Below are 23,968 nucleotides of genomic sequence, written 5' to 3' on the forward strand. Positions count from 1 at the left end.
ATATCGTGAGTGGGAGTAGCCTCGGGGCGCAGAAGAGAAGAGAGGAGAGTTAGAGAAGTTGAGCAGGTGCTTCCACCAGGACGCAGGAGAGAGGAAGAGGGAAGGATAACATGGGATGATGGAAGACAACAATAAAGGGAATACATGTAAATTAAAAACATAAATGAAGAAAACAAAGACACAATACAGTTACTGGAAAAATACACAAATAACTAGCAAATATGAGGAAGAAACTTTATGACGACGTTTCGATCATCATAAAGTTTCTTTCTCCTATGTGAGGTTTTTTGTGTAAAAATATAAATGATTCACAAAGACGTCAGCAAAATACTCAGGAAGTAAAGTGGCCTAGACGAGGTGTTGGTGGATACACTCCATACACAGTTTTAAGGACAGGAAAGACGGGGCACACAAAGCAGGGAATTACTGAAACAGCTTTTATGTAATTATAGGGCCAGGAGCTGAGACTCGACCCATGCAACTACAACCAGGCGAGCACACAAAAAATGATTTGAAAACGAAAAGTGTAGAGAAGCATAAAACAAAACTAGAAGACAAGTTGTGTTGGTAGGAAAAAATCACAGTCAGAAAAAGATGGTATTAAGATGGTATTAACGAGGAAATTAACTAGGATAAACATAGCTCTTGAAATAAACTGATAATAGCATGTAGAATTATTAGTATTAATAGCAGTAGTAATAGCAATAATAGCTGCAGTAGTAGTGGTGGTAACAGCTGTACAAGCAACAGTGGTAGTAGTAATAGCAGCAACAGTAATGCTGAAACAATATTAAATGTTTAAAGGCAATTATATCATGGACACAGATAAAGAAGATTAGAAATTAATTAATAAATTTACCAAGGATATAGAACGCTATACTAAAAAATAACATGTTGTAAATGGTATATAATAACGACAAGTTGATAAATAATACGCATGTGCAACACTTGGGTATCCTTATTGTTGAAATGTTTCACCTACGATGCACAGTCTTTCAGTCAAATACAGAGGAGAATAAATTTTAGGCAGTAGTAGTGGCGAGATAAAGATAATGTAATCAGTCCATCATCAACCTTGGAGAAGCAGTTTCAGATAATCAGTCGCTCAACCTGGAGAAGAGTTCAGCGTCATTGTCTGGAACAATGTGAAGCTGAAAAATGAGAACGGAGTCTTAAATACTGTCGAAGGTGAGGTGGAAGACCTCGAAGACGATGTTGTATGTACCTACATGTTAAGGTACCAACACCAGTGAGTGTTGTAATAACATGTTAAGGTACCAACACCAGCAAGTGTTGTAGCAGCATGTTCAGGTACCAACACCAGTGAGAGTGTTGTAGCAACAAGCTAAGGTATCAACACCAGTGAGAGTGTTGTAGCAACATGTTAAGGTACCAACACCAATGAGAGTGTTGTAGCAACATGTTAAGGTACCAACACCAGTGAGAGTGTTGTAGCAACATGTTAAGGTACCAACACCAGCAAGTGTTGTAGCAGCATGTTCAGGTACCAACACCAGCGAGAGTGTTGTAGCAACATGTTAAGGTACCAACACCAATGAGAGTGTTGTAGCAACATGTTAAGGTACCAACACCAGTGAGAGTGTTGTAGCAACATGTTAAGGTACCAACACCAGAAAGTGTTGTAGCAGCATGTTCAGGTACCAACACCAGTGAGAGTGTTGTAGCATTTAAAATTAAGTCCTTTCTAAAAAAATTCTCTTATACATTTAAAGATATAGTTTTCGTTTATGATTTTGTACCAAAAGAACCTTAGGAAACTTACCTATCCTTACTGACATAAAGATCGCTTGAGAGGTCAGAACATACAGGAGGAGATTGAAATAGATTGAATTCATGCTTGAGGCTCACTGACGTTCCGGGCTGGGAAAGAAACATGGCTTGTGAATCAGGCTGCCCAACTTATGTGGCATTCGTGGCTGAGTGGATAAGAGCACTGCCTGGGAATCTTGACCGCCCCCAGTAGCAGTATCGAGGCCTGCTGAGTGCGATCTTTCTATATATATCACAAGCTACATTACATAGGGATGGAAATCTTTTGATCTTTCGCACTCTCGTGCATCGTCAGGAGCTATACAATGTTGCTAGGCAGCAACAGATAGGAAGGAAAATTCTCTGAGTAAAAGCAGAAGGTATCAATGGCGGTCTATTTACAGAAGATGGGGTGGTTGGAGTAGAAGAATATTCAAACAATTTCAAGCAGAAATTTAAATAATTTTCCTTGAATCATTTCTTTATTATAAGCGGTTACTGGTCCCCTATATATTAACACAGAGGAAGAACCCATCTAATTTAAATGTTTTATATCTGAAGAATCTTTTCCTTAATTAAAGACAGCTCAAGATGGGAAATTTATTTTATTTACTTTGTAAAAGGTGGACCATATTGGAAAATATTATTTGGCTAGCAACAAACAGCCTGAAAGATAAAAGTCTTCAGTGAGAAGCCCTAGTCTGAGACCCAACTGAAGTGGAGGAATAAACCTGGGAACCATCTTCAGGTAGTCTACAGGTAATAAGATGAGATTTCGACGACGAAAAGAAAATATAAGCAAGACGAACTAGGCTAAAAAAGAAAAAAAGATAAAAATCACTACGTATTAAATATTAAGAAGCAGAATATGTGAATGAAGGAAATGTTGTAATATTCATAACAATGGCTTTAAACATTTACTGCAAAATCGAGAAACAGACAAAACTAAAAGAGAATAGTTTAGAAAGACGTGGCAAGACCAAGGACAAGAATAACACTTCTTAAATCAATACATAGCATGTCATGAGTCACAAACTTCCCAGTAACAAACTAGGAATGCAACAAAGGTTAAGAAAGAAACTCTGGGATACAGGAACAGTAGATTACTGTATGTTGGAGCATAGCCTACATATGTTGCATTTCTTAACAGCAGAGGGGATCATCGTCCCTGAGCTGCGCTGTCAAGGCGTCATAAAAGAGAGATTGAAATTAGATAAATAGTAATAATTAAGAAACACAGAAGAAAGTAAAGTGTTTACTGAATGTAAGTAAAAGTTTTTAAGATGTACTTGTCATCATATTTGTCCACGAGACAGAAAAGAATGACCAACAATCCTGCCAGAGTGCAAAACATTCAACAAGCTTCCGTTTCACACTCGTATGATAGGACTTTTGCTGTCTACCACGTTACTTTTTAACTTAGTCAAATCTAAATTATGTGTTTAAGATAAAATTGAAGATATATTAACGAGAATTTAAGTGTGTTCACGAAAGAAAATTTCCTGCATTAAATCAAAACACATTCACGAAACAGAACTCAATGAAATAACCACACATCAAGTTAGGTTTAAAGAACAATGATTTTTTTTAGTATGTGTAAAGGAGGTATCAGCCTGGGTTCTGAAGCAAGCTGAAGATTATAAAGGTGTGCCAAAGTATCGTTATTGGTGGATTTCGGATAATTTTCCAAGTGTCGGCATCGGCCTAAAACTGAGAAGTGACATCGGTCTAAAACTGAGCGTCGATATCGGCTTAAAAATGCATCGGTATCAGCCTAAAACTCAGCATCGTTTTCGGCTTAAAACTGAATCTTGGTAATGGCCTAAAACCGACTATCGGTATCGGCAACAATTCCTAGTATTGTCCCATCAACAATGAAGTTACAGAGTAAGACACGTGAAAAAGTTAGTTATCGTTATTGTTGAAACGTTTCGCCTACATTGTAGGCTTCTTCACTCAAATACAGAGGCAGCAGGTGTAGTAGTGAAATGAAGATTATGTAATCAGTCCATCAGCCTTCCAGAAATAGTTTTTGAGGCGGTTCACATCCATGGAGTTAAACCTATAGTGTGGCAGCATATTCATGGGTAGACCTGATGTTACAGTATACTCATGGGTAGACCTGATGTGACAGTATACTCATGGGTAGACCTGATGTGACAGTATACTCATGGGTAGACCTGATGTGACAGTATACTCATGTGTAGACCTGATGTGACAGTATACTCATGTGTAGACCTGATGTGACAGTATACTCATGGGTAGACCTGATGTGACAGTATACTCATGTGTAGACCTGATGTGACAGTATACTCATGTGTAGACCTGATGTGACAGTATACTCATGGGTAGACCTGATGTGACAGTATACTCATGGGTAGACCTGATGTTACAGTATACTCATGTGTAGACCTGATGTTACAGTATACTCATGTGTAGACCTGATGTGACAGTATACTCATGGGTAGACCTGATGTGACAGTATACTCATGTGTAGACCTGATGTGACAGCATACTCATGGGTAGACCTGATGTGACAGTATACTCATGGGAAGACCTGATGTGACAGTATACTCATGGGAAGACCTGATGTGACAGTATACTCATGGGTAGACCTGATGTTACAGTATACTCATGTGTAGACCTGATGTGACAGCATACTCATGGGAAGACCTGATGTGACAGTATACTCATGGGAAGACCTGATGTGACAGCATACTCATGGGAAGACCTGATGTGACAGTATATTCATGGTAAGACCTGATGTGACAATATACTCATGGGAAGACCTGATATGACAGCATACTCATGGGAAGACCTGATGTGACAGCATACTCATGTGTAGACCTGATGTTACAGTATACTCATGGGAAGACCTGATGTGACAGTATACTCATGGGAAGACCTGATGTGACAGCATACTCATGTGTAGACCTGATGTTACAGTATACTCATGGGTAGACCTGATGTGACAGTATACTCATGGGTAGACCTGATGTGACAGCATACTCATGGGTAGACCTGATGTGACAGTATACTTATGGGTAGACCTGTGACAGTATACTCATGGGTAGACCTGTGACAGTATACTCATGTACAGATCTGATGTTACAGCATACTCATGTGTAGACCTAGTGTGACAGTATACTCATGTGTAGACCTGATGTTACAGTATACTCATGTGTAGACCTGATGTGACAGCATACTCATGTGTAGACCTGATGTTACAGTATACTCATGTGATTATCAAATGGTATACAATACCGACAGGTTGGTAGATAAGACACATAGGCAACATTAGGCAACTTTATTCCGAAACGTTTCGCCTACACAGTAGGCTTCTTCAGTCGAGTACAGAAAGTAGGCAGGAGCAGTAGAGATGTGAAGACGATGTAATCAGTCCATCACCCTTGAAGTCGTAGATTTGAGGTTGTCATACTCATGTGTAGACCTAGTGTGACAGCATACTCATGTGTATACCTGATATTACAGCATATTCATGTGTAGACCTGATGTTACAGCATACTCATGTGTAGACCTGATGTTACAGTATATTCATGTGTAGATACAGTCCAGTCACGGTATTGTGCCTTTTTTTGTTATTCATGTGTAGACCTAGTGTGGCAGCATACTCATGTGTAGACCTGTGTCGTGTAGACCCTAGTCATATGGATCATAAAGCAAACAGTACTCACCCTGGGATCACTGTGGAGAGAGTGGTGGTGGGTGTGGGCAGGATCCAAGGATCGCTTGTGCACGTGCTGGTGTTCAAACAAGTAGTAACTGTCCAGCGCCCCGATCTGAAAATCACACGTGTGTTAGTAAACAATACACGAGAACAATAAAGTACAGAAAGAGGAAAAAACTTATGAAAACAATTATCTGTTAGCATATCGATGGCAGTGTGTGTACTCACCCATTTGTACTCGCCTATTTGTGGTTGCAGGGTCGAGTCATCGCTTCTGGCCCCGCTTCTTCAATGATCGCTACTAGGTCCTCTGTCTCCCTGCTCCATGAGCTTTATCAAACCTCTTCTTAAAACTATGTATGGTTCCTGTCTCCACTACGTCACTTGCCAGACTATTCCACTTGATTAAAGAAATACTTCATAACATCCCTTTGACTCATTTGAGTCTTCAAGTACCAATGGTGACCCCTTGTTTCTGTGTTCCATCTCTGGAACATCCTGTCTCTGTCCACCTTGTCAATTCCTCGCAGTATTTTGTATGTCGTTATCATGTTTCCCCTAACCCTCCTGTCCTCCAGTGTCGTCAGGCCGATTTCCCTTAACCTTTCGTCGTATGTCATTCCCCTTAGTTCTGGAACCAGCCTTGTTGCAAACCTTTGCACTTTCTCTAATTTCTTGACGTGCTTGACCAGGTGTGGGTTCCAAACTGGTCCTGCATACTCCAGTATGGGCCTGATGTACGCGGTGTACAGAGTCTTGAACGACTCCTTATCGGAACGTTATTCTCAGGTTCGCCAAACGCCCATATGCTGCAGCATTTATCTGGTTGATGTGCGCCTCAGATGTGCTCGGTATTACACTCACCCCAACATCCTTGTCCTTGAGTGAGGTTTGCAGTCTTTGGCTAACTAGTCTATACTCTGCCTGCGGTCTTCTTTGCCCTTCCCCGGTCTTCATTACTTTGAATTTCGCAGGGTTAAATTCGAGGAGCCAGTTGCTGGACCAGTCTTCCAGCCTGTCCAAGTCTATTTGTAGCCCTGCCTTATCCTCATCCGATTTAATTCCCCTCATCAACTTCACATCATCTGCAAACAGAGACACTTCTGAGTCTATCCCTTTCGTCATGTCATTCACATACATGAAAAATAGCACTGGTCCTAGGACTGACCCCTGTGGCACCCCGCTCGTCACAGGCGCCCACTCTGACACCTCGTCACGTACCATGACTCGTTGTTGCCTCCCTGTCAGGTATTCTCTGATCCACTAGAGTGCCCTTTCTGTTATACGCGCCTGTTCCTCTAGCTTCTGTACTAATCTCTTTTGAGGAACTGTGTCGAAGGCCTTCTTGCAGTCCAATTGCAGTCCAAGAAAATGCAATCTACCCACCCCTCTTACTCGTGTCTTCTGTTACCTTGTTATAAAACTCCAGTAGGTTTGTGACACAGGATTTTCCTTCCCTGAATCCGTGCTGGTTGTCGTTTATAAACTTGTTCCATTCTAGGTGCTGCACCACTCTCCTCCTGATAATCTTCTCAATGACTCTGCATACTATACATGAGAGTGACACTGGTCTGTAATTTTGTGCCCTGTGTCTGTCTTCTTTCTTTAAAAAGGGAAATACATTTGCCATTTTCCATACCTCAGGTAATTGCCCAGTTGGTTTTTTCTTGTGGGTTCCCCACCCTCTTTCCTCAGCCTGATTACCTCCTGATGTCTTCCTCCTGATGTGGCTACACAACAGCTTTGGGCAAGACTTGACTTTCGATGCTATGTCTTTTAGTACTGTCGCTGGGCCTCCCTCCTTATCTGTTCATACTCGTTTCTGGCTCTCCGACTAATCTCTTTATTTTCCTGGGTCTTTTGTTTTCTGTACTTTTTCCATTCTCTAGCACACTTAGTTTTTGCCTCCCTATACCTCTGAGTAAACCAAGGGCTCGTTCTGGTCTTCGCGTTATTTCTGTTGCCTTCGGGAACAAACCTTTCCTCTGCCTCTTGCATTTTGTTGTCACATTATCCATCATTTCATTTACTGATTTTCCTACCAATTCTCTTTCCCACTGAACCTCCTGCAGAAAGTTCATCATGCTTGTGTAGTTCCCCCCTTTTGTAGTTTGGCCTTTTCTATCCTACTCCTGTTACCCTCTCCACTTGTAACTCTAATGTATTCAAAGCTCAAAACCACGTGATCACTAGCTCCGAGGGGCCTTTCAGACGTGATGTCCTCGATGTCTGAGCTACTCAGGGTGAATACGAGATCTAGTCTTGCTGGTTCATCCTCATCTCTCTCTCTCCGGTAGTGTCCCTAACATGTTGATGCATGAGGCTTTCTAGTACTGCATCCATCATCTTGGCTCCCCATGTTTTGGGACCCCCATGTGGCTCCAGGTTTTGCATATGTATCTCCTTGTGTGTGTTCTCATCCTCATAACAAACACAGATTAACACAAACGCCGCAGATTCGTATCATCCTTTGCGGACGATACTAAAATAAATACCAAAATCTCCTCCTCCTCCGAACACAGAATCCAACAAGATAACTTAGAAATAATAATGCCAGACATGTCATTTAAATAACACAAAATAGCAAAAGAAGCCTAAGCATCAAAATGACAGAGTGGATAATGAACATTTTCAAAACAAGAGAAATAACGACAATAACGGTACTATTCAAATCACTTGTGCTTTTGCCTCTGGAATATTGTTCTGTGACCACAGGTCTTTTCGCTTCTTGTGATCTCTTCACCTTCCCTACTCAGCCTGATTACTTAGTCCTTGACTGTTATTTTCCTATTGATATGACTACAACAGCTTCGGGTCAGACTTGGCTTTCGCTGCGTCATTTTCATATTGTCGTTGGGCCTCCCTTCCCTGTACATATTCATTTCTGGCTCTTCGACCACTGTCCTTATTCTCCTGGGTCCTTTGCCTTCTATATTTTCATTCCCTAGTGCACTTAGTATTGAGCTCTTTACACCTTTGGGTGTGCGCGCGCGCACACACACACACACACACACACACACACACACACACACACACACACACGTGTATATATCCGAGAACAAGTTGCCAACAAGGTCATCAAAGAAGTGACCTAACCTAATTACTTAATTTATTGCTTCAAGAGACCGGTCAACACGAATTCCGATTTACCAATTACTATGCAACAGTTTTGACTTATTTACGTTGGTAAGAGTCGTCGCCTCTTAAATAGATTAACAGGACATAAACGAACAACTCTGCTATCATCCAACATGTGAAATCTTATCATATAATAAAATGGGAAGGCATAAAGAGAACACTTAAAATGGAAGATCCATACACAACGACGACATTGGAAGCAATACTTATGGATCAAACACCCAACCTCGATATTTTATAACTCCAACTGAATATAATGACTGTACAACACTAACACCGAAGTACATACCATCTTTAAATTTAATCATGAACACACAAATTGCTTCTCCTGCTTCCCGCAGGGAGCAGGTCTTGAGCATATACCTGGAGGTTGACTGAACGTTCGTCTCAAAGTTTTGAAAAAAAAAAAAAAAAAAATCGGGCAGGTTCCCGCTCAGAAACTTTCCTTCTGCGCCGAGGGAGCTTTCGTTGTTGTAGAGGAAGGCAGTCTAGCTTAGTCCTTTGTGTTAAGGGAGGCAGAAGAGGATGAGGAAGAACCTGAAGCTAAACAGTTAACACTGCAAGACACGAAGGAGACGCTACATGGTAGTGGTAAAACCGCATTTTTACTGACAGACCCTGACACACACACAGAATCACTGTTGTGAAGGGAGGTCTAAAGCAGATGATAATGATGATAATGCTCTATCGTCAGCAATATAAAGTACAGCAGGGTAAAATAGCAGAGACGCCTAACATAACACCCGAGGACTCCAGCAGCAACTTTGCATCGACTCTCTCCTGAACCACAGTCATCACTTCAGCTCACGAACTACAATCATCCATCTCAGCCCACGAACACAGTCATCCACCTCAAACCAATAGGGCCACAGTCATCCACTTCAGACCAATAGGGCCACAGCAACTCTCTCCACTGACGCAAAGACCAACGCGCATCAGCAACCAGAATTTAAGGTAAGAAAAATGATTTTGTGTAATCGTTTTAACTGCATGCACTCTTGTTTGACGGTCTAAACCTTTCCACACTTGTCTACATCAACAAGTAACATTTATAATGTACGGTATCAAAAACTTTTATTTTTGACTAAATACAAAATTAGAAAGTTTTTTTTCTGGAGGTGTAAAGAAGGTAAATATTTTTCTCATGTGTAATTTCAGTCGCTGCGTGACCCGAGAAAGGCATCCCCGTATTGCACAACCCCAGCCCTCTGTACGTTAGTGAACGCTAAAAGATTAGGCAGAGCGCAGCATAAATTTATAACGCAATTAAATATTACCACTGAAAATCTGAAGCAAATCAGATTTTGGTATTCACAAGTTATCCCACTAGAATCCCGATTTCTTCAATAAAAATGGCTAATCAGGACATATGCAGCCCAAGTTTTGAAGCCAAACTGAAGAGTTATTCTTTCGTTATCTCAGAGACCATTATCCTAATATATACCAGCACATTAAGTTTGTAGGCACTCAGAATTTTCAATGTCAACTTGCCAGCAATAGAGGGTGAAGCCATTCAGATAAAGCACTCAGAAATTATCTCATGAAAACCAGTATTTCAATTTTTCCCAGTTTTCCCATAAAAAAGGGAAAACCGGAAATAACACAGGAAAAAATCAATTCAAACTTTTCTCTAAGTATGATTTATCAGCGACTAAGATTTAAGTTTGAATGTAAATAACTAAACTTTATAAAACTTCGAGTGTATAACGTACTTATTTTTACAATGGACTTGAGAACACAAAGATGTTATGTGCACAGTAACGAATATTATGAAGACTTAAACTAGAATAACCCTATAAGTCAAACACTGAACATTTCTGACGAGAAGAGACATTCTGCAGTTCCTGCACAGTACACAACAAAATGTGCAACGTCACGGCCTCGAGCCAAGACATGTTTCCCGTAGCTGACTGGCAGATGTGCACCTACACACTTGAATTTCATTCTCCTCCATCATCGAATTACTAGGAACTTTTTCTTCAAGTGTGAGGCTACGCCGTTGAGAACGTTGGAAGTTACTGGAGCCATTCCAGGATCCTGGGAATGGGTCCAACAACTTCGCTCCTACGTCATGCGCATATGCCAGTTGTTTAAAAAATCTGGTACTCATAAATGTACACAAGCACAGAAAATTTGAAGGCAATCGGATGAAGTCTTGTAGAGTTATGAGAGAAAGAGAAAACAATAAGTTGGAGGGGAAAATAAGGCAAAAAAAAAAAAAAAGTTCAGGCAACCACTTAAAGATGCCAGGGTGTTATGGTGTAATTCACTGAGCAGAAGAGGTGGTCAAGATAATTTGGTCTCGTAGAAAGAACGGGGAAAGATACGTCGATTAAGATGGGTATAAATCTAGTGTAGATGGAAGGTAGTGTGGAGTTCGAGGAAGGGTTGGAAGGAAGGGGAGGAGGTACTGAGAGGCAGATTATGAACATTCAACAGGCATGTGAGAGTGTTAGATCAGAGTGAATTTACACACAGGATTTTATGAACAGCTGGAATGTTAGCTTGGTAATATGTTTAAAATGAACAGGGTAAATTGGTGAGACTGACTTGAATATGAAGTGGGAAATACAATGCCTACACTCTAGTGAATGAATAGAATAATACGAGGAGAGAAGACTCTTACAAGACTAAACAGTCATCCCACTAGTCGTGGAGCAAACTATTATATCATCAATATTAAAGGAAAAGTATCCAAGAACTATTCTGAATATACTGGCTTGTAAAATGCTTCAAAATAGAATCTCAATTAACATTTTACATGAAGTCCTCGTAATACGACCTGGAATTTCAATATGTCATAACTACAGAGAAGAATCATGCAAGATCAAACTCTCTACCTTACGTAAATGCTGTAGCATTACAAACATAAAATACCGTTTACAACATCTCTATCACGAGTGGCATGGGAAGCATTACAAGGAAAGTGTTCTTGCCGCCTCTACGCTGCCTCACTGACCTATATACGGAGCTCCACCAGTGGTTACAGTAGTGGGTGTGCTATTTTCTGAGCACTCTCACTGTATAGGTCACTCAGAGCTCATGGTAATAAAAAATATACAAAACATACACAAGCAATAAAAACTAAGATAGAATTAAAACAGTAAAAGCTACGAACATACCAAGTAAGAATAACCACCATCAATTAAAAACCTCATTAATTACTTACGTTAAAAGATTCCCCTGAAAGTTCCCCGAGAGCCCTACAAGCACAAAAGTAATTATAAAAAGCAAGACGAAAGGCAGAAAGCCCTAAGACACGGGCAAACTATTGAAATATGTACCAGGGTCAGCGGGATGGCACGAGGTATACTCGGTAGGGGGAGATGGAGGGGGCTCCTGAAATTAGTCTTAAAGTGACTATTCTTACTTTGAATCCCATATGACTTGTTACCACACTGTTAGCCCCTACCCTCACTCCGACGAGCCCACCACTTTTCAATTATATATTTTTTATTATCACACTGGCCGATTCCCACCAAGGCAGGGTGGCCCGAAAAAGAAAAACTTTCACCATCATTCACTCCATCACTGTCTTGCCAGAAGGGTGCTTTACACTACAGTTTTTAAACTGCAACATTAACACCCCTCCTTCAGAGTGCAGGCACTGTACTTCCCATCTCCAGGACTCAAGTCCGGCCTGCCGGTTTCCCTGAACCCCTTCATAAATGTTACTTTGCTCACACTCCAACAGCACGTCAAGTATTAGAAACCATTTGTCTCCATTCACTTCTATCAAACACGCTCACGCATGCCTGCTGGAAGTCCAAGCCCCTAGCACACAAAACCTCCTTTATCCCCTCCTTCCAACCTTTCCTTGGCCGACCCCTACCCCGCCTTCCTTCCACTACAGACTGATACACTCTTGAAGTCATTCTGTTTCGCTCCATTCTCTCTACATGTCCGAACCACCTCAACAACCCTTCCTCAGCCCTCTGGACAACAGTTTTGGTAATCCCGCACCTCCTCCTAACTTCCAAACTACGAATTCTCTGCATTATATTCACACCACACATTGCCCTCAGACATGACATCTCCACTGCCTCCAACCTTCTCCTCGCTGCAACATTCATCACCCATGCTTCACACCCATATAAGAGCGTTGGTAAAACTATACTCTCATACATTCCCCTCTTTGCCTCCAAGGACAAAGTTCTTTGTCTCCACAGACTCCTAAGTGCACCACTCATCCCTTTCCCCTCATCAATTCTATGATTCACCTCACCTTTCATAGACCCATCCGCTGACACGTCCACTCCCAAATATCTGAATACATTCACCTCCTCCATACTCTCTCCCTCCAATCTGATATCCAATCTTTCATCACCTAATCTTTTTATCCTCATAACCTTACTCTTTCCTGTATTCACTTTTAATTTTCTTCTTTTGCACACCCTACCAAATTCATCCTCCAATCTCTGCAACTTCTCTTCAGAATCTCCCAAGAGCACAGTGTCATCAGCAAAGAGCAACTGTGACAACTCCCACTTTATGTGTGATTCTTTATCTTTTAACTCCACGCCTCTTGCCAAGACCCTCGCATTTACTTCTCTTACAACCCCATCTATAAATATATTAAACAACCACGGTGACATCACACATCCTTGTCTAAGGCCTACTTTTACTGGGAAATAATTTCCCTCTTTCCTACATACTCTAACTTGAGCCTCACTATCCTCGTAAAAACTCTTCACTGCTTTCAGTAACCTACCTCCTACATCATACACCTGCAACATCTGCCACATTGCCCCCCTATCCATCCTGTCATACGCCTTTTCCAAATCCATAAATGCCACAAAGACCTCTTTAGCCTTATCTAAATACTGTTCACTTATATGTTTCACTGTAAACACCTGGTCCACACACCCCCTACCTCTCCTAAAGCCTCCTTGTTCATCTGCTATCCTATTCTCCGTCTTACTCTTAATTCTTTCAATAATAACTCTACCATACACTTTACCAGGTATACTCATCAGACTTATCCCCCTATAATTTTTGCACTCTCTTTTGTTCCCTTTGCCTTTATACAAAGGAACTATGCATGCTCTCTGCCAATCCCTAGGTACCTTACCCTCTTCCATACATTTATTAAATAAGTGCACCAACCACTCCAAAACTATATCCCCACCTGCTTTCAACATTTCTATCTTTATCCCATCAATCCCGGCTGCCTTACCCCCTTTCATTTTACCTACTGCCTCACGAACTTCCCCACACTCACAACTGGCTCTTCCTCACTCCTACAAGATGTTATTCCTCCTTGCCCTATACACGAAATCACAGCTTCCCTATCTTCATCAACATTTAACAATTCCTCAAAATATTCCCTCCATCTTCCCAATACCTCTAACTCTCCATTTAATAACTCTCCTCTCCTATTTTTAACTGACAAATCCATTTGTTCTCTAGGCTTCCTTAACTTGTTAATCTCACTCCAAAACTTTTTCTTATTTTCAACAAAATTTGTTGATAACATCTCACCCACTCTCTCATTTGCTCTATTTTTACATTGCTTCACCACTCTCTTAACCTCTCCAAGTATATATCTGTGGATATTGCCCATGAAGTCACTATAAAGCAAAAGACTACTATAAAGTGGGCTCCCTATAGCAGCCCTTGTGTCGGCAACGATCCATTCGTTTTCAAGGTCACCAACATCACCCGGGCACCACGAGAACGCCACATCCTTGTGCCATGCATGGAGACGAGCACACATCTCCTGGATCTTTCAGTCAACAGCGTTGATAGAAGCATAATGAGCCAGGGCAGACAGAGCACATTAGGAATCTGAACATACAGTGAACCAAGAACCAAGTCAGCACGGAGCTCCGCAGTGAACATAGAGAACTATGTGCATAATAAGTGTTCTCAACAGCAATCACAGCAAAGCAGCTAAAGCCACTCTCGCTCTGTGACCCATTAGTAAAGACCTTTATTCTTGAAGAATATACCGAATCATGCTCCAAGAAATTAGCCAGGGTTATCACCTGGAATAGACACTTAGGGATCCCCGTCCACTACCTACAAAGATGAACCTCAAGCACTGTCCAAGAAGGGCAGTGAAAGAAGCCAACTTATCTGACCAGATACACATCGTGGCCACAATCCAGAAGAACTAGCATTCGAACGCCAAACGGGACAGGAAGCCTCAGCAAAACTTTCAGCAGGCACCGGGTTCCTAAAACGCCAAATCCGAAATAGACAGCGCAGGCCAAGCTCCTCATAACAGAGATCCACAGAAAGATCACTCAGACTCTCGACAGGAAGAGTGCAGTACGAAATACATCTTTGTAAAGCTGAATACATGAAAAGAGTTTAACAAGCACAGCAGAGAAGAGCTGGCCGAGTATATCTCGCAGCCATACTCCAGCCTGGAACGACTCAAGGCCACACAGTGCTCAACCTTCTTTCCCCCAGGAAGGGTGGGAACCAGCGGTCTACCTTACAGTCCACACCACCGACCACGCTCCAGCACCTTAATTAACAGAAAAAACTGTATACAATGCAGCTGCTGTGTTATGTCTGTATGAGACAGAAAAAGTCCAAAGAATAACAAAACAGATCACAAAGCTAAAAAATAAAAAAGTGAGTTATGATAAAAGGTTGCAACATTTAAGATGCTCACGCTGGCTTATAGGAAAAAAATTAATATATACTAAAAACATGTAATATTATATAAAAGGAAATGAAAAATTATATGTATAAAAGCTTTCAGTGTTTTCAATAGAGAGCACAGTCATACGCGCGCGCGCGCGTGTGTACTCACCTAGTTGTACTCACCTAGTTGAGGTTGCGGGGGTCGAGTCCGAGCTCCTGGCCCCGCCTCTTCACTGATCGCTACTAGGTCACTCTCCCTGAGCCGTGAGCTTTATCATACCTCTGCTTAAAGCTATGCAGCATATGGGCGCCTAGCAAACCTCAGAACAGCATTCCGACATCTTAATAAGGAATCATTCAGGCGCCCATATGCTGCATGTGTGTGTGTGTGTGTGTGTGTGTGTGTGTGTGTGTACTCACCTAGTTGAGGTTGCGGGGGTCGAGTCCGAGCTCCTGGCCCCGCCTCTTCACTGATCGCTACTAGGTCACTCTCCCTGTGCCGTGAGCTTTATCATACCTCTGCTTAAAGCTATGTATGGATCCTGCCTCCACTACATCGCTTCCCAAACTATTCCACTTACTGACTACTCTGTGGCTGAAGAAATACTTCCTAACATCCCTGTGATTCATCTGTGTCTTCAACTTCCAACTGTGTCCCCTTGTTACTGTGTCCAATCTCTGGAACATCCTGTCTTTGTCCACCTTGTCAATTCCTCTCAGTATTTTGTATGTCGTTATCATGTCCCCCCTATCTCTCCTGTCCTCCAGTGTCGTCAGGTTGATTTCCCTTAACCTCTCCTCGTAGGACATACCTCTTAGCTCTGGGACTAGTCTTGTTGCAAACCTTTTCACTTTCTTTAGTTTCTTTACGTGCTTGGCTAGGTGTGGGTTCCAAACTGGTGCCGCATACTCCAATATGGGCCTAACGTACACGGTGTACAGGGTCCTGAACGACTCCTTATTAAGATGTCGGTGTGTGTGTGTGTGTGTGTGTACTCACCTAATTGTGGTTGCAGGGGTCGAGACTCAGCTCCTGGCCCCGCCTCTTCACTGATCGCTACTAGGTCCTCTCTCTGCTTCCTGAGCTGTATCATACCTCTTCTTAAAACTATGTATGGTTCCTGCCTCCACTACTTCACTTGCTAGGCTATTCCACTTCCTGACAACTCTATGACTGAAGAAATACTTCCTAACGTCCCTGTGACTCGTCTGAGTCTTCAGCTTCCAGTTGTGACCCCTTGTCCCTGTGTCCCCTCTCTGGAACATCCTATCTCTGTCCACCTTGTCTATTCCCCGCAGTATCTTGTATGTCGTTATCATGTCTCCCCTGACCCTTCTGTCCTCCAGTGTCGACAGTCCGATCTCCCTCAACCTTTCCTCGTACGACATTCCCCTGAGCTCTGGGACTAGCCTTGTTGCAAACCTTTGTACTTTCTCTAACTTCTTGACGTGCTTGACCAGGTGTGGGTTCCAGACTGGTGCTGCATACTCCAGTATGGGCCTAACATACACAGTGTACAGTGTCTTGAACGATTCCTTATTAAGGTATCGGAACGCTATTCTCAGGTTTGCCAGGCGCCAGTATGCTGCAGCAGTTATTTGGTTGATGTGTGCCTCCGGTGATGTACTCGGTGTTATGGTCACCCCAAGGTCTTTCTCCCTGAGTGAGGTCTGTAGTCTTTGTCCACCTAGCCTATACTCTGTCTGCGGTCTTGTTTGCCCCTCCCCAATCTTCATGACTTTGCATTTGGCTGGATTGAATTCGAGAAGCCAGTTACTGGACCACATGTCCAGCCTGTCCAGGTCTCTTTGCAGTCCTGCCTCATCCTCCTCCGATTTAATTCTTCTCATCAACTTCACATCATCTGCGAATAGGGACACTTCAGAGTCTATTCCTTCCATCATGTCGTTCACATATATCAAAAATAGCACTGGTCCTAGAACTGACCCCTGTGGGACCCCGCTCGTCACAGGTGCCCACTGTGATACCTCTTCACGTACCATGACTCGTTGCTGCCTCCCTGTCAGATTTTCCCTGATCCATTGCAGTGCCCTCCCTGTTACACGCGCCTGATCCTCCAGCTTCTGCACTAATCTCTTGTGAGGAACTGTGTCAAAGGCCTTCTTGCAGTCTAGGAAAACGCAATCTACCCACCCCTCTCTCTCGTGTCTTACTTCTGTTACCTTGTCATAAAATTCCAGGAGGTTTGTGATACAAGATTTGCCTTCCATGAACCCATGCTGGTTTTCATTTATAATCTTGTTCCTTTCCAGGTGTTCGACCACTCTCCTCCTGATAACCTTGAGTGTGTGTGTGTGTGTGTGTGTGTGTGTGTGTGTGTGTGTGTGTGTGTGTGTGTGTGTGTGTGTGTGTGTGTGTGTGTGTATGTGTGTGTGTGTGTGTGTGTGTGTGTGTGTGTGTGTGTGTGTGTGTGTGTGTGTGTGTGTGTGTGTGTGTGTGTGTGTGTGTGTGTGTACTCACCTAGTTGTACTCACCTAGTTGAGGTTGCGGGGGTCGAGTCCGAGCTCCTGGCCCCGCCTCTTCACTGATCGCTACTAGGTCACTCTCCCTGAGCCGTGAGCTTTATCATACCTCTGCTTGTGTGTGTGTGTGTGTGTGTGTGTGTGTGTGTGTGTGTGTGTGTGTGTGTGTGTGTGTGTGTGTGTGTGTGTGTGTGTGTGTGTGTGTGTGTGTGTGTGTGTGTGCGCACGTGCGTGCGTGTATGCGTGTGCGTGCGTGCGTGCGCTTATGCACGCACGTGTGCACATTTGCATTCAGACAATTACTGTGATAACTGTCAAATGATGCCCGTAGAGTTGTACGACTTATAAATGTTTTCAAAATGTCTAAAACGACCTGCTCAGTGTCCCTGGGACTGACGCTCAGTGTGTCCCTGGGACTGACGCTCAGTGTGTCCCTGGGACTGACGCTCAGTGTGTCCCTGGGACTGACGCTCAGTGTGTCCCTGGGACTGACGCTCAGTGTGTCCCTGGGACTGACGTTCAGTGTGTCCCTGGGACTGGCGCTCAGTGTGTCCCTGGGACTGACGTTCAGAGTGTCCCTGGGACTGACGTTCAGTGTGTCCCTGGGACTGACGCTCAGTGTGTCCCTGGGACTGACGTTCAGTGTCCCTGGGACTGACGTTCAGTGTGTCCCTGGGACTGACGCTCAGTGTGTCCCTGGGACTGACGTTCAGAGTGTCCCTGGGACTGACGTTCAGTGTGTCCCTGGGACTGACGTTCAGAGTGTCCCTGGGACTGACGTTCAGAGTGTCCCTGGGACTGACGTTCAGTGTGTCCCTGGGACTGACGTTCAGAGTGTCCCTGGGACTGACGCTGTGTCCCTGGGACTGACGCTCAGTGTGTCCCTGGGACTGACGCTCAGTGTGTCCCTGGGACTGACGCTCAGTGTGTCCCTGGGACTGACGCTCAGTGTGTCCCTGGGACTGACGTTCAGAGTGTCCCTGGGACTGACGCTCATTGTGTCCCTGGGACTGACGTTCAGTGTGTCCCTGGGACTGACGTTCAGTGTCCCTGGGACTGACGCTCATTGTGTCCCTGGGACTGACGTTCAGTGTATCCCTGGGACTGACGTTCAGAGTGTCCCTGGACTGACGCTCAGTGTGTCCCTGGGACTGACGCTCAGTGTGTCCCTGGGACTGACGCTCAGTGTGTCCCTGGGACTGACGTTCAGTGTCCCTGGGATTGACGCTCAGTGTGTCCCTGGGACTGACGTTCAGAGTGTTCCTGGGACTGGTGCTCAGTGTGTCCCGGGGACTGACGCTCAGTGTGTCCCTGGGACTGACGTTCAGTGTCCCTGGGACTGACGTTCAGTGTCCCTGGGACTGACGTTCAGTGTCCCTGGGACTGACGTTGTGTCCCTGGGACTGACGTTCAGAGTGTTCCTGGGACTGATGTTCAGTGTGTCCCTGGGACTGACGCTCAGTGTGTCTCTGGGGCTGACGTTCAGAGTGTTCCTGGGACTGACGTTCAGCGTGTCCCTGGGACTGACGTTCAGTGTCCCTGGAACTGACGTTCAGTGTGTCCCTGGTACTGACGTTCAGAGTGTCCCTGGGACTGACGTTCAGTGTCCCTGGGACTGACGTTCAGAGTGTCCCTGGAACTGACGTTCAGTGCCCCTGGGACTGACGTTCAGAGTGTTCCTGGGACTGACGTTCAGAGTGTCCCTGGGACTGACGTTCAGTGTCCCTGGAACTGACGTTGTGTCCCTGGGGCTGACGTTCAGAGTGTTCCTGGGACTGACGTTGTGTGTCCCTGGGACTGACGTTCAGTGTCCCTGGGACTGACGTTGTGTCCCTGGGACTGACGTTCAGTGTCCCTGGGACTGACGTTCAGTGTCCCTGGGACTGACGCTCAGTGTCCCTGGGACTGACGTTCAGTGTCCCTGGGACTGACGTTCAGAGTGTCCCTGGAACTGACGTTCAGTGCCCCTGGGACTGACGTTCAGTGTGTTCCTGGGACTGACGTTCAGTGTCCCTGGGACTGACGTTCAGTGTCCCTGGAACTGACGTTGTGTCCCTGGGGCTGACGTTCAGTGTCCCTGGGGCTGACGTTCAGAGTGCCCGTGGGACTGACGTTCAGTGTGTCCTTGGGACTGACGTTCAGTGTCCCTGGGACTGACGTTCAGTGTCTCTGGGACTGACGTTCAGTGTTTCCCTGGGACTGACGTTCAGTGTCCCTGGGACTGACGTTCAGTGTCCCTGGGACTGACGTTGTGTCCCTGGGACTGACGCTCAGTGTCCCTGGGACTGACGCTCAGTGTCCCTGGGACTGACGCTCAGTTTCCCTGGGACTGACGCTCAGTGTCCCTGGGACTGACGCTCAGTGTCCCTGGGACTGACGCTCAGTGTCCCTGGGACTGACGCTCAGTGTCCCTGGGACTGACGTTCAGTGTCCCTGGGACTGACGCTCAGTGTCCCTGGGACTGACGCTCAGTGTCCCTGGGACTGACGCTCAGTGTCCCTGGGACTGACGCTCAGTTTCCCTGGGACTGACGCTCAGTTTCCCTGGGACTGACGCTCAGTGTCCCTGGGACTGACGCTCAGTGTCCCTGGGACTGACGCTCAGTGTCCCTGGGACTGACGCTCAGTGTCCCTGGGACTGACGCTCAGTGTCCCTGGGACTGACGCTCAGTGTCCCTGGGACTGACGCTCAGTGTCCCTGGGACTGACGCTCAGTGTCCCTGGGACTGACGCTCAGTTTCCCTGGGACTGACGCTCAGTGTCCCTGGGACTGACGCTCAGTGTCCCTGGGACTGACGCTCAGTGTCCCTGGGACTGACGCTCAGTGTCCCTGGGACTGACGCTCAGTGTCCCTGGGACTGACGCTCAGTGTCCCTGGGACTGACGCTCAGTGTCCCTGGGACTGACGCTCAGTGTCCCTGGGACTGACGCTCAGTGTCCCTGGGACTGACGCTCAGTGTCCCTGGGACTGACGCTCAGTGTCCCTGGGACTGACGCTCAGTGTCCCTGGGACTGACGCTCAGTGTCCCTGGGACTGACGCTCAGTGTCCCTGGGACTGACGCTCAGTGTCCCTGGGACTGACGCTCAGTGTCCCTGGGACTGACGCTCAGTGCCCCTGGGACTGACGCTCAGTGTCCCCTGGGACTGACGCTCAGTGTCCCTGGGACTGACGCTCAGTGTCCCCTGGGACTGACGCTCAGTGGCCCTGTGACTGACGCTCAGTGTCCCTGGGACTGACGCTCAGTGTCCCTGGGACTGACGCTCAGTGTCCCTGGGACTGACGCTCAGTGCCTGGGACTGACGCTCAGTGACTGACGCTCAGTGTCCCTGGGACTGACGCTCAGTGTCCCTGGGACTGACGCTCAGTGTCCCTGGGACTGACGCTCAGTGTCCCTGGGACTGACGCTCAGTGTCCCTGGGACTGACGCTCAGTGTCCCTGGGACTGACGCTCAGTGTCCCTGGGACTGACGCTCAGTGTCCCTGGGACTGACGCTCAGTGTCCCTGGGACTGACGCTCAGTGTCCCTGGGACTGACGCTCAGTGTCCCTGGGACTGACGCTCAGTGTCCCTGGGACTGACGCTCAGTGTCCCTGGGACTGACGCTCAGTGTCCCTGGGACTGACGCTCAGTGTCCCTGGGACTGACGCTCAGGGACTGACGCTCAGTGTCCCTGGGACTGACGCTCAGTGTCCCTGGGACTGACGCTCAGTGTCCCAGGGACTGACGCTCAGTGTCCCTGGGACTGACGCTCAGTGTCCCTGGGACTGACGCTCAGTGTCCCTGGGACTGACGCTCAGTGTCCCTGGGACTGACGCTCAGTGTCCCTGGGACTGACGCTCAGTGTCCCTGGGACTGACGCTCAGTGTCCCTGGGACTGACGCTCAGTGTCCCTGGGACTGACGCTCAGTGTCCCTGGGACTGACGCTCAGTGTCCCTGGGACTGACGCTCAGTGTCCCTGGGACTGACGCTCAGTGTCCCTGGGACTGACGCTCAGTGTCCCTGGGACTGACGCTCAGTGTCCCTGGGACTGACGCTCAGTGTCCCAGGGACTGACGCTCAGTGTCCCTGGGACTGACGCTCAGTGTCCCTGGGACTGACGCTCAGTGTCCCTGGGACTGACGCTCAGTGTCCCTGGGACTGACGCTCAGTGTCCCTGGGACTGACGCTCAGTGTCCCTGGGACTGACGCTCAGTGTCCCTGGGACTGACGCTCAGTGTCCCTGGGACTGACGCTCAGTGTCCCTGGGACTGACGCTCAGTGTCCCTGGGACTGACGCTCAGTGTCCCTGGGACTGACGCTCAGTGTCCCTGGGACTGACGCTCAGTGTCCCTGGGACTGACGCTCAGTGTCCCTGGGACTGACGCTCAGTGTCCCTGGGACTGACGCTCAGTGTCCCTGGGACTGACGCTCAGTGTCCCTGGGACTGACGCTCAGTGTCCCTGGGACTGACGCTCAGTGTCCCTGGGACTGACGCTCAGTGTCCCTGGGACTGACGCTCAGTGTCCCTGGGACTGACGCTCAGTGTCCCTGGGACTGACGCTCAGTGTCCCTGGGACTGACGCTCAGTGTCCCTGGGACTGACGCTCAGTGTCCCTGGGACTGGCTCAGTGTCCCTGGGACTGACGCTCAGTGTCCCTGGGACTGACGCTCAGTGTCCCTGGGGCTGACGCTCGGGGTCCCTGGGTGTCCCACTGACGCTCAGTGTCCATGGGACTGACGCTCAGTGTCCCTGGGACTGACGCTCAGTGTCCCTGGGACTGACGCTCAGTGTCCCTGGGACTGACGCTCAGTGTCCCTGGGACTGACGCTCAGTGTCCCTGGGACTGACGCTCAGTGTCCCTGGGACTGACGCTCAGTGTCCCTGGGACTGACGCTCAGTGTCCCTGGGACTGACGCTCAGTGTCCCTGGGACTGACGCTCAGTGTCCCTGGGACTGACGCTCAGTGTCCCTGGGACTGACGCTCAGTGTCCCTGGGACTGACGCTCAGTGTCCCTGGGACTGACGCTCAGTGTCCCTGGGACTGACGCTCAGTGTCCCTGGGACTGACGCTCAGTGTCCCTGGGACTGACGCTCAGTGTCTCCCTGGGGCTGACGCTCAGTGTCCCTGGGACTGACGCTCAGTGTCCCTGGGACTGACGCTCAGTGTCCCTGGGACTGACGCTCAGTGTCCCTGGGACTGACGCTCAGTGTCCCTGGGACTGACGCTCAGTGTCCCTGGGACTGACCTTCATGAAACTCTCACAAAATATTCCACTATGAAGGAACACATAATAGGCCATAAAAATATTTTAAATTGGTCATAATATTAGTATTTATTGAAGGATTTTGATATAAAAAAATCTTATCACTTAAACAGCTGAAGGAAACTGCGTAACAGGTCACGTGATGTAAGTTTGAAATGCTTTAAGAGGGTCGTGAGTTTCCTTTTCTCCTAATATCATGTTAATTTTTCCCCTATAATCTACCTTGTCCATAATTATCACATTTTCTTTGTCTGCTTTCGTGTTGTTGCAGAGGTTTGATGTTTGCTCAGAACTCTGCAACACAATTGTCCTCAAAGGTTTGTTAAGTACTATGAATTAAGGAAATATCCTAGATTTCACCTTACGAAAGCAGACAAAGCAAATGCGATGCTAATTATGGACAAGGTAGATTATAGGGAAAAAGTAACATGATTAGAAAACAAGGGTACTGACGTGCCGCTTAAAGTTTGGTTTAATATTTCAGTTTGATAGAGAAGCTTCTTAGTTGTCGTGGAGAATATGACACTACAAAAAATTAGCAAGTTGGGAATCACAAAGACCACTAAAAATACTTTTTTCGTAAGAGACACTAACGTTGAAATTTTAGTAACAACCAGAAGAGGCAACCTTCAGTTATCATGCAAAATTTAATGATTCAATATCATGTACCATATCATGTAATAAAATAAACCTACTGGTAGAAACGAATGAAAAGATGGGGTGGTAGGAGAAGTGGAATATTCAAAAGGCTTCAGGAAGAAATCGAAATATTCTTCCTTGAAGCCCTTTTATCCACTTCTACGAGGCTATGGGTCCCACAATTTACACCAGAGGTGGACCCCATTTTTACTGTTAGTATATTGGTAAATTTGCACTTACATATCCCAAGATCAATCCAAACCTTCCACTAATATACACCCACATTAAAAGTTTGAAGCCAATCAGAATAGGCATCCTCCAGTTATTGAATAAAGATCAATATCACAATTTGTTTAATAAAACTGGAAGAAATATTTATGCAGCCCAATAACAATAATGAAAACCT

The 23,968-nt window shown here is 46.1% G+C and overlaps 1 protein-coding gene across 2 annotated transcripts in view; it reads right to left on the bottom strand.

Moving 5' to 3' along the window:
• Positions 1-23,968, bottom strand: part of Fur2 (furin-like protease 2) — a 1,176,928-nt gene that overhangs the window by 864,174 nt on the left and 288,786 nt on the right. For both annotated transcript variants that reach the window (XM_070083390.1, XM_070083389.1), the window contains exon 2: positions 5,466-5,570. In XM_070083390.1, coding sequence (XP_069939491.1) covers positions 5,466-5,570 — 105 coding nt within the window. The remainder of the gene's footprint in view (positions 1-5,465; positions 5,571-23,968) is intronic.

The sequence above is a fragment of the Cherax quadricarinatus genome, chromosome 9, assembly GCF_038502225.1.
Source record: "Cherax quadricarinatus isolate ZL_2023a chromosome 9, ASM3850222v1, whole genome shotgun sequence".
Taxonomy (NCBI): Eukaryota; Metazoa; Arthropoda; class Malacostraca; order Decapoda; family Parastacidae; genus Cherax; species Cherax quadricarinatus.